This window comes from Chlamydotis macqueenii, chromosome 3 (genome assembly GCF_036417535.1).
Source record: "Chlamydotis macqueenii isolate bChlMac1 chromosome 3, bChlMac1.mat, whole genome shotgun sequence".
NCBI classification, from domain to species: Eukaryota; Metazoa; Chordata; class Aves; order Otidiformes; family Otididae; genus Chlamydotis; species Chlamydotis macqueenii.
In genome coordinates this window covers 120,367,727-120,382,729 of record NC_141558.1, presented here as the reverse complement: position 1 = coordinate 120,382,729, position 15,003 = coordinate 120,367,727, and the positions used below count along the sequence as shown (strand labels likewise).

General features: G+C 43.8%; 1 protein-coding gene across 1 annotated transcript in view; it reads left to right on the top strand.

Annotated features, from left to right (window-relative positions):
- Positions 1–11,853, top strand: part of SPTLC3 (serine palmitoyltransferase long chain base subunit 3) — a 112,977-nt gene extending 101,124 nt beyond the window's left edge. The window contains exons 12-14 of the mRNA XM_086744678.1: positions 3,419–3,476; positions 9,420–9,510; positions 11,694–11,853. Of these exons, the coding sequence (XP_086600804.1) occupies positions 3,419–3,476; positions 9,420–9,510; positions 11,694–11,853 (309 nt within the window). The remainder of the gene's footprint in view (positions 1–3,418; positions 3,477–9,419; positions 9,511–11,693) is intronic.
- The last annotated feature ends 3,150 nt before the right edge of the window (positions 11,854–15,003 follow it).

The window sequence follows — 15,003 nt, the reverse complement described above, 5'->3', positions numbered from 1 at the left end:
TTTGAATGACCCTCCTTGTTCCTTACTATTATACGGTATTAAAATATAAGAGCGCAGCCAAGGAGAATAGAAAACAAAGAAAAAAGCCTTTAAAAAAAAATTCCACAATTTTATATCCTTTCCCTACTAACCCACCACAGAATTCAAGGGTGGGGGATTCGAGGGCTGAAAGAATCCTCATATGGTGCCAAAAATTCCCCACAGATCTCTCTGGTCCCTCCGCGTTTAGCTATTTAAAGCAAACACATTGTGTTTTAGATGCTAGTTTAGATCCATTTTCCATATGAGGAGGTGGGATGTAATTAATTAGCTGTTCCTTTGATTTCTAAGTATCACATGTATATTTCATGAGGGCATGTACTTTTGACAGAGGCTAGAAAAAGGAAATAAAATACAAGCTGCACCGCTTAAGTCTTCTGGGTACAAATGATGGATCAGCAGGGGATTATCATGTGTATTTTATTGCTACCAACACTGATTGAGTCACATGAGTGTTAATACAAACCTAGAAAAAAAATCTGGATGAAATCACAGTAACAGAGTTTAAAGTGTTTATTTTAGTCATAATTGCACTGTTTTTACATAATGTCTTTGATCTGTAGGTTGAAAAAAGGCAAAGCCAGTAGTCCACAGTAGAAGTAACCAAAGATAAACTTCTGTGTAGAGTTTAAGAAAATCAAGTCTGTAGTCAGAGCTACACACATGGACGTATACAGCAGAGAGGTGAAACCCAGACTCCAGCATGCCAAAAAATACAATTCTTTGCCATTTCAGCTAATGAAGTCCCTTTTCTGGGTTTCGTAGTAACTGCATTTATTTTAACCTTTAGGTGGATCATCTACTAGAGGAAATACAATGTAACAAAGCAGTCATAAAATGAGGGAAAAACCTTTACACCTCCCATCCAGCACGACAAATATAAATAGTAACGCTTCCAAACTGGAAGGGCAAGCTCATTCCTCCAGGAACTTTATCAGCATGGAGGTCCAGCTTCCATCACTCCTTGGCCCTGTTGGCCATGGATGGTCCTGGAGACCCCTCAGAGAGTGGTGTCCAGACTGGGAGCCAAATTTGCCATCACAACGGCAATTTGGTGCCTATGTCGACTTAACAAAATGATCAAAATGCCTCTGTCTTGAAGCAGCAGCAAAGTCATGAGGGTCTGCTCTCCTACCAGGAGTAAATTTGTTTATCAACCTGCAAACCTAGGGAGCTGCAGCACCAGGTGACAGGCCTGTGACCTCTTGGCTCATGGAATGAACCGGAATAAGCAGTCCCCACTTATCTCTCTCCTTTTTTTTTTCGTAGAGCTCTCCTAACTGCAATGTTTGTAGACTGATGACATAATGATATTGTTTAATTGCTCAAGCCCTTTGTCATTTTTATCTCTACCCACAGGAGCGAGGAGGTTTGTAGAGGAAGCCTTTTTGTAAGATCTGCTGATGTAGCTGGGAAACCAGACTAGATTTCTGTCACACAAGTTCTTTTTCAAGTCCCTCTTCCACTGGAAGGCCAAACATGTTTAGTACATTCAATAGGTCACTCCCTGTTCTATTTGGTGAAAATTTATGAGCATTATTGCATGTCTGTTCTTGTCTTTACTTTTTTTCTTATGCACAGTTTTCCGAAATTATTCCTGGAGGGTTTCACACAGGCTGAGTCTCCCAAAGCCACCTCTGGATGAACAGAGGAAAAAGCAGGTTCCTTTGTCGGGTAGTTCAGAGCCAGAGCCTACCATAGCTACACCAAAATGCTCTCGTGAGTAATTCCCCTCTCACTCGGCTCCAGGGAGGACCCTGGTATGCTACGGGCTAACAGGGGCCCATTGAAATCCCCCCATCAGTCCACTATCCCATGCACCGCTGGTATATGCATGCATTTTATTGCAAAAGTGAATCACACTTTAGCGACAAATGTTTTAAAAACAAAGCTATAAAATTCTTAATTCAGTTATTAACTTTAAATGAATTGTTTAGGTTGTTTCCTCCCACCCCCATTAACTTATTCTTGAGGGGAATGTATTTATGGACCCATGTGCTTCTCACATGGTGGAGGCTAAAAATAACTTTAGAAACTCATTCCAGCTAAAACTTAATTTAAAATCCAGTTTGTCAGCCTAACACAGGCTATAACTGGTCTCTTAGCCTGTTTCCTTTATTTGTAACTATAGCCTTGACCAGTATTTTGAGTGCCGATTATTTCTGGATTTCCTATACTCTACATCTATTTAATAACATAGATATACACAGACACATTCCTGAGCTCAACGAAACCCCCAAATTACACACAAAATTTATTGTCTCTCTATGGCCTGAACTTCCACTTTGGCAACAGGCAAACTTATTTTCTTTCATAAATGGACATGTACACTGTGGAGACAGGCAGAATCAGCCCAGGTTTCTTGTTTGGCTTTTAGGGTTGTTTTTTTTTTTTTGAAAGCCAGGCTTATCAGACATTGCAAGTATATTGTCTAAGTACTGAACTATTTTTCCCAGGTTCTTTTTGTCGGTGGTCGGCAGATCAGATGCTTCAAAATGTCTGAACCCTCATGGGTCAAATCCTTCTTCCATTTAATTCAGTATGAGTTTTGTCACTCATTTTAAATCCAAGACTGTAGCCCATAATAGACAATTACACAATCCGTGGATGAAAGGGATGTTTTCTCCTTGCCCTAGATAATTAAGTCCAATGGACAATCTTTCCATTCCCATCACTAGTTGTTTTTTTTAATTGGTCTTGAGATGGCAGTGTCCTCAGCTCCAAGGGTTGGAATCCTTTAGAAAAGATTTTCAGCCTGTAGCTTATGAATCTGTGGGGAAGTAACATGCAGCTAAGAAAACCAACTATGTCGTCAGTAGGGTCAGGAACTGAACAGGGATCCGTATGTCTACTGAAAAAAATGCAGCAGTCTGCATTAAAACTGGATGGAAGACCACTATTTGCTGATGTTATGCTATCTGTGGAAGATATTTTAGTCTCATAAAAATGCCTAGATTTGTGGAGAAATTATTTGTTCTTCTGGTTTCAACACTTTTCTGTCTGAATCTCACTACTCATTTCTACACTGCTAGGTGTTACTTATTGAAAAGCTTACTCCTTTTTGCTTTCAGAAGTCATGTCATTTAATGATGCTGCATTCTCTCTGTCCAATAGTACGGAAGAGGTCATTTCCCTTTGTTGCTATTTTAACAAGACATTATTCTATCCACCGGTATGTCTGCTCCCTTCCTTTCTTTTGATCCTTCTAGGTCTCTTCTCACATGGGAAAGTTCCCTTGACCCTGGTTGTCATGTGGAATTTTTCATCTACTGGTTTCTAGTTTTGATATAGATATAAAAATAGATATGTGATATAAAACATTAACTGAAATGACACCAAGAGAATATTTTCAGCATAATTTTCTCCCCATCCTTCATAGCTTTTTCTTCTGAGTGCTTCTCTCCAAGCAACTGTCGATGGTCCACACTGGCACTTAGGTTAGCAGGGTTTCCTTAACATCAAGCAATGCATGGGAGTATTTTTGCAACATCATTTCTGCTACGTTATTCTACTCTGACTTTCTTCATTGTTGCATTGTCTATTTGGAACTGAGTTTATTCCTATTTTCCTTTAGCTTTGTTTAGCTTTATCAGTTTTGTGTTATCTGCCAAATTTGGCACATCACTTCTCAGTTTTTATATATATATACACACATATACATATATGTGTGTTTATTTAAAAAAAAAATTACTGTTTAAATCATTTTCAGTAAGTGGTAGAATGTTGTCCTTTCAACCATAATTGTTCAATTCATATAATAATCTCTAGTAAAAGACTTTCTGCAAGGCTAAGTAGGCTTTGTCTGTTATTTTGCTGAAGCAGTCAAAGAATGCTACTGGACTGGAGAGGTATCATATCTCTTTTCATGTTATGCTTGCAATTCCTCTATTTCTTTAATGATTATATCAACTATTTTACTTGGTACTGATGTCTAAAATAAGTAGATGCCATTATAGATAGAACTGCTGCACTACATGAACCAGAACTGTTTGTAGTCTAACTGCTTCCAAGAGGATTGCCTTGTGTTTTCTAGAGACAGACAGACAAAAGCTGCCCACTTAACTCATTTGAAAAGATATTGCAGCCTTGGTGATCACAAGGAGACAAAATAGAGAAATTTAAACATTTACACATTCATTTTCTCCCAAGATGCTAAATGCTGTCCAGTTTAAATTAGTTTATCGGGCAATCACATCACATAGGTGAGTTTGTTTGGGATTCCTGGGGGGTTCAGGCTCAGCACCCTTAACCATTGCTAACATTTTTGTTATCTAATGCACCAATAATTATCAGCTTTTACTTCCACACACATCCAATTGATATATTTAAGATCTAAGACATAAAATTGTATCATTAGCCAGGAATGACCATGCCTTCCAGCCCTTTTATATCCCAAACTTGTTTTACACATAGATTTTTTAAATCTATTTCAGTTAGGGGGTATGATTTCTTTTTAATTGAAACTGTTTAATTAGTGAAAGCTGTAATGAAGGTGAGGTTTATACTGGTATAGCTTATTCCTGCAGATTGTAACACAAACTTTATGTTTGCATCGTCTCTACCTGCAGAGAGGGGGCAGTTGCACCACTCCATTTAAGTACACCGGTTTCAAATCAGAAGAATTAAACTGAATTAAACCCTGTGTTCTTTAGCCTCAAGGAACTACTGGGAGTTAAAAAGGGAGAAATCAGATTTGAAAGCATTTCAGCAAATGCATGCTAAAAACTAGTCTTTAACACAAAATTATTTCTTAATGGAATTTTAGCATTGTTGGACAGGGCACAGTACGTGCTGCAAAAGGCAGGAAATTCAGAGTTAGCACTCCCCTGTGCACCATCACCTTCTCCGCATGCTCGCGTTGGAGCTGGCGCTCTGTCACAATATTGTGGTGGGGTTTGGCCGCTCATGGGTTGTCTATGCGGCCGAGTTTCTGCAGCCTCATCTGACAGTAGTGGCCTCCAAGCTATGCATACTCTGCAGCAGCAAACACCACCTGCCAAAGACTCCCAAAAGGAGGTTTTAGGCCTAAAAAGCCTAAAAGACCTAAAGCCTTAAGGGCAGGCTCGCCAGCACTGTTGGCTGCAAGTGCTCAGAGCTTAAGGAGCTGGGGGTTAAAATCTGCAACTACTGGGGTTTATCTTCTGCCGCTTTGACTTCATTATTTCCTCTGTATATGTCAGCGTTAGAAATGCAAGTTTAAAAAATATCCCACTAATTTAATAGCTTGACTATTGAAGGCTTTAAGGGGAAAAAAGTAGTGATTGTGAGATAATCATAACAGCAGAACAGTGGATAGCAGTCTAGGCTCTAACTAGCACAACCCCCCCCAGCTAAAGTTTACGTGTGGACCAAACTCAGCACAGCTCCGAGGGGCTAGAGGCAGGTATCCGAGGTCAAAATCTGGCTTGCTGTTTGGCAGGGAGAGGGATTTGGAAACCCAGTCCACCACCGCATCCATGAAAAATCAAAGGACAGCAAGCAGTAGACAAAGTTCTGTTCTCTTTGAAACAAAGAGCTGCCAAAATGTTCATGTCAGGCTTTTTTTTTTTTTTTTTCTTTCCCTTTGGGCAGGCAGAGCTGGGTTGCAGCCGAGCTGGTCACAGCCTCACCCGCACCCGGGGATCACAACTGCTGGGCCCGAAACAGAAAGCGCAAAGATTTATTAGGCGTGCACGTGTTTAAGGGAGGCCAGCAACAGTTCGTGTGCAGGGAGTTTGTTTAAGCGTATTGATTATTTGGAGTGTTTACTTCAGCATCTCGTTATGTCCTTTAATGAAACTACTGGCAATGAGGTAGTAATTTTTTTTTCGTTTGGTTTGAATTTCTAAAAAGCATAATTTCAGCAATTTTTCTCTGTTCTTACACACACACACAGAGAAATTGCTTTGGACAGGAAGAATTTTCTAAATTGAGTTAGACTTGAATCAAATAAATGAAAACGTATTTTTAAAAAGCACTGTGGTACTTCACATTCTTAAAAAAATTCTTGTATTCCCGATTGTTTTTCAGTAAACTTTCATCATTCTGTTTAAAGTTCTGCAAGTGTGAATATTCATATTTCAAACATCTGGCTTGCAAATCGAGCATTTCAGAAGAACTATATCCTCGCTTACTGCAGAACTGTCAGTAAAACTAGAGCAACAACCAACTCCTTTCCTTGCCAAAGGCCAGTTCTGCATTATTCACACAAACAGACTTTTTTTTCCTTTGACTGGAATGGGAGCAGAATCCATCCTGAAATAGTGGCCCCCTGGTTTAATTCATGACAAGAGACAAACAAATAAGACCCTTTGAAATGAGTTTCATCTTTTGTGTCCCATTTGTTGTCTGAAGCAGGTGTCAATTGGATCTTTTCCTGTCTGTCCCTGGTTGAAAGGCAACAGTTGTAGTTAAACCCACTTGTAAATGGTAGTATTTTACAGACTCCCCCAGGGATCAACTAAAATGCTACTTGATGTTAAGTACCAGAAGTCAAAGAAGGGTTAATTTGCTCCCCCTCGCCATTTCTCATTCTGTTTCAAGTTGTTTCTTGTTTAAAAAAGATCTCTCTAGTGCCTCCATATACAGTAAAACGACTCCTCATACACAAGGTTCTGATCCTGCCTGCACTGAAGTTCATTATTTGTAAATCATTGAAAAGAAATTCTTTTTATATTGGGCCCAGCCGCAAATTTTCTATTTTCTTGAGCCAATAATCTTATCAACCACCTGCTTTGTGGATCTAGCGCTAGAAACAGCCTCAGAGTTTTTAACTTTGTGAAGAGGTGACTCTGGAACTAAAACCGCAAGAGGCTGGCCCAAATGCCCTGCCGTTAGATCAGGCTGGTGGACTCTCCAGAAAGAAAAACACCACCAGCAGCTTCAATAGCAACAACAAGCTCACACATCCCACATTTTAAGAGAATGAAATTATGTATAAAAAAATGCACTGGAAATGTATAAACTGTTAGATGACATAACTGTGTAAAATGAACAATGGTTATAGCCATAGAAAGATAAAGGCTGAGCTTGATCAGATGGGGTTGTGCTGTTCTCCAGTGGCACTCACCCCCTTTTTTGTACCAGTCTTTCTAAAGCCTCTCATATGAGGATTTGTGTAGGGTTGCAGCATCTCCTGAAGACTATTCTCACTGCACTGTGATATTATTGATAAACAGAGAAGAAAAATCACAGTTGTTGATTAGCAGCAAATAACTATCTTAGGCAGCAAGGTGGAGCTCCAGGTGTTGGTTTTTTCCATGCCATTTTGTTTCATGCTTGCTCTTGTCCTCAGGGTACTGGAGGAGCAAAAATCTTCTACAGACTGCTGCCTTGAATAAACATGTACTTTGATCTTCGGTGATTTCCTCAGTTGCATGTACCAGGGTTGCACATTCAAACTGTTCCCCTCCCTCTCACAAGTGCTGAGCGCTGCTGTAATCCCACCACAGCCGTGTAAAGAGGAGCGTCCAGCCAGCCCAGCCTTGTGTCTCCAGCTGACCACAGCAATTTCTCCAAAACTTCTGCCTCTGGTAGGACCAGAGGAGATGTTTGTGTCATTTTCCCCGGGCACTGGTGAGTGACGGTGCTCTCTCCAGCCTTTTCAGTGGCACTCACCAAGTGTCAGGTCTGCTGCAGAGAATCTCCAGGCACTGTTCTGCAGCTTATCTCTGTGCTCTGACCATCTCGTCCAGACCTGCTGAGACTTTTACCATCCCACCGTGGGCAGTAGGTGAAGCTGTTGCTATCCAAACTACTCTTTAGAGAACCAGCAATGTGCACATTTGTTTGCCAGACAGTTGGGTAGCAGAGAACATTTTTCTTAGAATTAAATACTTTAGAGGAGAGGCCCCAGATTCTCTGTTTTCTTTCTCCATTGCTTTATTTGATATAATATCTTCCTCCTTTAAAGGCACATTTCAAAGTTACTCCTGTCAGCTGCCTGGGACATTCCCCGGAGACTCCATTACTACTTGCTGTGATGATTATCATTGTAGGTGCTAGGGTATCGGAAACATGGGCACTGCTATGTGAAAAGCTGCACTAAGGGAGGACACAAAAACCACTTCAACACTGGTGGAAGGAGCATCCAGTGCAACTGCCTGTCCTCAGTCCTGCACAAATGAATTTGAGACCTCAGCAACTTAATAAAAAAAACATTAAGAGAAGGGACACTTGTGCTAGTTTAAATGATATCTTCACCTGCAGTAATAACTATGAGCCTATTCTGTCTGTTTCCTTACAGCATGCCAAATGGCTGTGTAACACATATGCCTTCACTGAGCACGTTGTCACAATCCCTACAGAAGAAAGATTTACTTCCCGTAAGAGCTTTTTCCCCTGCATCTCAGCAAACGTACATGTTTTTAAAGACTGTTGCAGATCGTTCAGACATCTCTGCAGGGAATGCAGCATTTGTCATCAGGCTCAGATGTGGGGTACCAGTGGGCCTCAGAGAAAGAGGTGAATGTCGGGGAAAAAACCTGCGCTCACGCTGTGTTTCTGCCACCTTTGTTGAACAAAGTCTCTCTGTAATGAAAGGACTGTGGCATTTTTCCACTTGCTTTGGTACATGGTGTGGAGTATTTATCTGGAAACATTTGCTGGAGGCTCCGATATGAAAAAGAAAATTATATTTATTACTAATACTGTGCAGCTCCTGAAGCACTGGCTCAAAACTAAGCTGAGAAACCTTAGTGTAAATTCAACACGTTAGTACTACGGACATTAGAGTATGCAGGTTTCAAGAACCAAATGTTTCACTGATGCGGCATGATTTTGACTTGAGAAAGCACTGCACAAAGATGTTAGGAAATTCAGAGCATCGCCTATCAAGTAGAGAAGCTGATTTAGTAAAAACGTTAAAATAAAACCCCTGAAGCCCCTATCCAGGAGGCGTAACTAGACTGAGGAGATCCTTACCTGTGCCCGTGCAGCAATGCGCTAGCAGGAGCCTGAGTCGCCTTGCACAGGCTGTGCTCCAGCCATGTTAAAACACCTACGTGAAGCCAAGTGACGCTTATCACCTGAAGCCATCAAGAAATGAGCTTTATTTTCTTTACCTTCTCTGTTGGAATTAAAGCCTCCCTGCAATGGAGACAGCTAAACTTTTTTTTTTTTTAACAAGACAGTCAGCCCTTCATCTCCCCTACCATCACAGTGTTTTCTGTGAAATCCCCCTTTCCCTTCCCTGCTGCAGAGCTGTCCTTCAGCCACTCAGCTGGCTTTCTGACTACTTTTTTTTTTTTCAATTAAGTTCCTGATCTCCAGAGTGACAAAAGCAGTCTTGGAAAAAAAAACAGTAATGTGATATTTACCCTGAGAAAGTGGAGAGTTGAAAACCTTAGGTGTAGAAGGGGTGAATTGTTCTGTTTGTCTCTATTTATTTTTTGAACTATCAGAAAGGCTGCTCATCTGCTCCGCTACTGAACATAGAACAAGACTTGTCAGAAGTGATCAGCCAATGCAAGCCTCAGTCACACAACCATTACGGTGATTTACAACTTTTTCACCCATCAGCTGGGCCAGGGCCACCTCGTCATGTCACGCTGCTCTTCACTCCCACCAGATGTGTTTGTGTAAAGGTTCTTCTCTGTAGTACCTACTGCCATGCATCTGCAGACAGTTTGTGCGGGTACTGACGGGGTGAGGTGCCATATTATTCATTTTTATATGCAATAATTTAAATTTCATGATAAATTTGGCTCAGCCAGTTTAATGGATGAGCCAATTTAATGGCTCGCTGCTGTCAAAATGCAGAGCTGCCTCCTTACTCCGGGCCAAGGGGGGCCAGCACTGCCAATATAGAGCTGCCTCCTTGCTGCGGGCCAAGGGGCGCCAGCTCTGCCACATGGCTGGCACTGCAGCCAGAAAAAGCACCAGGAAAGCACTTGCCTCAGCTGATGTGCGGCGACTTGCGGAACCAAGGTAACTCAACCAGGTGACTGAGCCTTTACTGTATTTGTAGCACTCATCCCAGCTAAATCAGCCCCGGGGACTTCTGCAGTGATAAAACTGTGTTCAGAGGAAAGGGTTTTGCTGGTTTCACTGTGTTTCTCCAAAGAGGCAAAAATTGCCTTGTGGCAAGCTCTTAGGAAAGTCAGCAGAATTCAGGCTCTTTGGGCACTTTTGAAAAATGTTGCCAGGCATGCTGATTCCCACAGTCCCGTACTGCCGCATCTTGGCAAATGCTGCAGTGCAGTTGCACATCATCAGTACAAAAATGTGTAGCATATTGAAAAGTGAAAACTGGCGGAGTGTAAAATAAACAGAATTTGGTATTAAAAAAAAAAAAAAGGCGGGAAACTGGGCTGGACTGTTTTCTCCATTTCCATATTCCATAATTCAGGCCACTCACTATATGTTTCTGCTTTTGCTTCAAGTTTTAATAAAGTGGCTGCTGAATTTCCAGTCGGACACACAAGGCGCTGCAGAATTCAGAAATCTTGATCCAGCCGCTAGGCCCAGCTGGTGGCAAAATATGTAGACAGTAAGGAAAGCACCAGTCTAGGAAAAGCAGGAAAATTTGAGAACTCTAAGCTAATCAATTATTTTAAAAAGAGGGTGATTACTATTCAAGTTGTAATTTATTGAGATAAAGGAACCATGCATCATAGAAAGACATAGGTTGCCTGCAAGGGAAGGTAATTTTTTTTTCTTTTTTTTTCTTTTTTTTTCTTTTTTTTTTTTTTAAGAGAAGACCCTTGTGTGTGCATTTGCAGCTTATAGCTAAGAGATTGGAGCTAGACGCTAATCAGCCATTCTGTCTCCTATCTGCTGATCTGCTGGTATTGGGGGAAGGGGAATGTGGGCAAACAGGCATTAAATTCCACCGGCAGGCGACGGGAAGGTATTTCTTGATAAGCAGCATCCAAGATGATGAGCTGTAAAGCAAAGCCCCTGTGAGGAAGCAGGGGAAGAGGCACGGAAAGCTTTAGCCATCTGTCTTAACCCAGCCTTGCTCAATGCTCACCAGAGCAGAGGTCACCACCAACAATAATAACCCTCGAGAAGCCAGACGTATGCTTTCCATTCACCAATAATCTACAAAGCGTCTTAGGGTGAAATCCTGGCTCCTCTGAAGTCAATGGGAGCTTTGCCAACGACTTCAGTGGAGCCAGGTTTTCATCCCAGATAATTTTAAAGCAACCCCCAGGCTTAAAGATAAAACAACAGCATCCTGGGAGTGGGTGCAGGCAGGAGCTCTACCGGCCATGCCCTGTGAAAAGCTATCCACCTCACAGACAGGACGCCTCTGCAGTCCTGGAGCAATACCAGTGTTGACAATAAAGGGGTAAAGTGGACAAGCAGGAAAGCACCAATACCTTTTAACCATTGGGACAACTGGGATGCAGGTCCCAAGTAAGCCATGGCGCTCTGACAGCAAACCCAGTGGCATTAATCTATTGCTCCCACCTCTACATCCTCACTTCTGAGATAAAGTGTGTAAAGCAACTTACGCTGTTGTTATATTATATCATACTGTATTTTTTTCTCCACCTCTCCCTCTCCAGCAATTCTCATGCTGGTGTTGAAGGATGTCACCTGGCAGCACGGATCCAAAATGAGGATTTTTCACACCTGTGCAGGTACAATTGACGTACTGTTCATTCCAGTCACTAGGACCACCCAGGTTCTGCCACGTGCTGTGTCTCAGGCAATGCTTCCTTTTTCAGGACTCGTAACATCAAGTGCGGGCGCCTCCACGGCAATGTGGTGGGGTCAGCACGTGATGTGGTCAACCGAGATGGCCACAGCAGGAGACAGGAGCACCACCAGCAGGATGCCAGTGAGGACATCGCAAATTCAGCCCCAGACACAATTTTTTGGCCTTGAGCACTGAAGGTGGCGTGGTGGCTGGGGATAGCTCTTGCGCATTTTTGCTGACAGGCTGGCGTAAAGGAGACCATGGGGCCTTCCACCTGTCAGCACCATGATAGGAGCTAACAGATCCCTGAAACACCTCCCCAGGAGAGTCCTCACCACCTGATGGAGGCTGCAACATGGACAGCTGTGACCCCCCTTGAAGCTGAGCAATGAGGAAAGTAGTATCTGCGGGGCTCAAGAGAGGCAGGACATCAGACAATGAGCTACTGTGCCTTAATGACTCCTCACAAGTCAGCTGAGCTACACTACTGGACTATGTAGTGTGCTTGTCGTATCAAAAAAGCTGCATAAAACCTGTGAATTTAACTTTCTTTCAAAGAGCTTCAGCTCAGTGCGTTTCCCCTGACACTGTCAAGGGGCTGAGAGTGCATAGGAGCTGAGCCTGCCTTTATCGTCAGAGGGAGGAGAAATGGAAGGTAAAAGCTGGGGGTGGAAGGGCGAGGTGTGAGCTGTGAACCTTCACAATGAAGGAGCTACGAAAGGAACACACCTACCTTACCCCAGCACCACCATCGGACCCAGCTGCTGATTTGCATCCATGCTAGCTGCCCATAACCACATCCCAGAAGCAGCATTCCCCTCAAGCTCCGATGGATCTCCTCCCCCAGGCGAACCCTGGCTTCATTTTCCAGAGACTAGATGGTAGCTGCTGGAGCAAGTGTTTACCCAGCCGGGAGAAGAGAGCTTTTCCCTTTGCTTTTAAGTCCATCTCCCCTACAGGTTGCGATTCAGCCGTCTGGATTCATCGATGAAGTCATCTGCTGATTTAACAGTGTTTGCGAATTTAAATTGGCATCTACGGCACGTGCGTGCGCACACTCTCTGGTCGCCCGCAGCGCAGCCACGCAGGCAGTATCGCCGTACCCAAGTGCCGCTTTTACGCCAACTTTTCCAAGCGGGAAGAGGCTTTGGTTGCTCGCTGCCATCCGCCTGCTGCTAATTGCTGTGTTGCTCTGTCCTTCACTGTCTTTGCATAACAGCTTAACGCAGAAAACTTCATGTCCCACGAGGAAACACGCACCAGTACAGGCCATCTCATCTGGATTAAAGATGTCTTTTGGTTCAGTCTCTTTCATAAGGCGAGGGAGAACTTACATTACCCAGAGCTCAGCGGCAGATCCGTGTGTGTGTTTTTCACCAGGCTGTCACTTGGACTGTTTCGCATTATGAGCCTTCAGTCTCGCTCTGGCTGTCGATTTGTACTATTAAGCTCAGAAATACAGAACTCACAAGCCAAGTTTCCACTTCTCTTCCACAGCCGGGATACACTGACAACCACTAGATAGGGTGAGACTTTGGGAAACCTGGAGGACAGTTCTCCTGCCTCTTTGCTGCCCATCTCCCCCAGCCTGCCTCCTTAACCGCCCCATTTCGTGCCTGCCCAGGGGCGCAGCCGCGACTGCCAGGATCACAGCAATGGCAGCAGGAGGAAAGCCCAGGCCGAGCAATGACAGCTGAAGTACATCAGTGTTTTTATCTTCTCAATATTTTGATTAGCCCAAGGAATGTTTGGGTTAAAAAAAAAAAAAAAAAAAACCCACATTTTTTTAAAACCACATGACGGTCCCACAGGCTGTTATGGCTTTATGTAATATTGAATAGCTCTGTATGATTTCCTGCGTAACCGAGAGCATCGGTGCGATATCGGGTATTTATCAACGAGAGATTTCACAAGACGGAGGGGTTGTACCTTGCTGTAATGCACTCAGGGTAGCCCTGCCCTACCCTGCACAATCATCTGCACCGATCGTTCCTACTGCAGCGCTAACATTGAACATGTTTGCAGATTAAAAATCCTTAAATTGGAAGGTTTTGGTTTTGTGGCTTTTGGTCACATCTTGAATGATACTCCAGTGCAATTACTTTAACCATATTCCTGCCTGATGGTTAATTATTTACAGTGGTTATCACTGGAGGGGAAACCTCTCTGACTGGAAGGGTGCAAGACATCATTCCCACTCATTCGTGACCACAGCCTTCAGATACATCAAGACCTGCAAGAAACCTCCCCTCATCTCTGACTCTCCTTGTGCCCCGAATCTGCTGGCTTGCCGGGTCAGGCACACCATGGGCAGAGGATCCCCCGACGCTGCCCTGTGGGGAGCTGGCACCGCACGCTGGAAGCACCTCTCATGTTTACGTCGCAGGAACCCTGCTGAGGATATTGCCCTCAGACTGAAAAATGTTTTGGATGGGGAACACTTTTTCACCAATTTGCCCATTTACACATTTTGATACCAATTCAGCCTCACAGCTGTCACACACTCACACAGGCCCTGGTCACTTGTATCCCTTTTTTTTTTACAGAACATTCCCAGTTATGGAAGAACGATGACAAAGATTCCAAAACTCCCGTTTTTTTGTTAGGTGACTTTATTTATGTTTCAAGTTTATGTGTTCTTGTTACACTGAACCACATCTTCAGCACTTGGAAAGGGGTTTGGCTCCACCACACAGGATGCAATGATATTGATTTACAGCAAGGGATAATCCAACCCTCATCTTCACGTATTTTCAAATTCACATTCATTTTAAATTTGGGGGCCTCCCAGCCGAGAGAAAGTTTCTTCCACTGTACTTACGCGGTCAGCAACCAAGAAGAAGGGAACTGATGGTGAGAAGTGTAAAAGCCCAGAGGCCCGAGTCCTCCCGTGCTTCGTGCCCTGCCAGGGATGCCTGGACCAGCTGAAGGGGATGCGACATTTCTGTACAGCGGGCAGCAGTGGGAGTCGTTACGCAAGGTGCAGCCGTGCACGGGACGGGGTATGGATGCACCCAGGCTGTCAGATTAGCAGGAAAAGGGGAGCGGGGCAGCGGGGGGACGATGGTAGCAGGAGCTGCAGAAAGGGAGAAGGAAAAGGGGGGGAGCGAGGAGTGGGGGAGGACAGCAGGGGAGGGAGGCAAGGCTGTATAAAAGCATCCGACACGCACCTCTCCCGACAGAGAGCGAGGGGGCGAGAAAGTTTGTCGGGAAGCAGCAGCAGCAGCGGGAGAGCCAGGAGGAGAGCCAGCCGCTTGCCAACACGCACGCAGGGTGGCAGGAGAGAGTGCGGAGCTGCCCCTGCCAGCCCTAGGGCCACTGGAGGGAAGAGAGAGGAG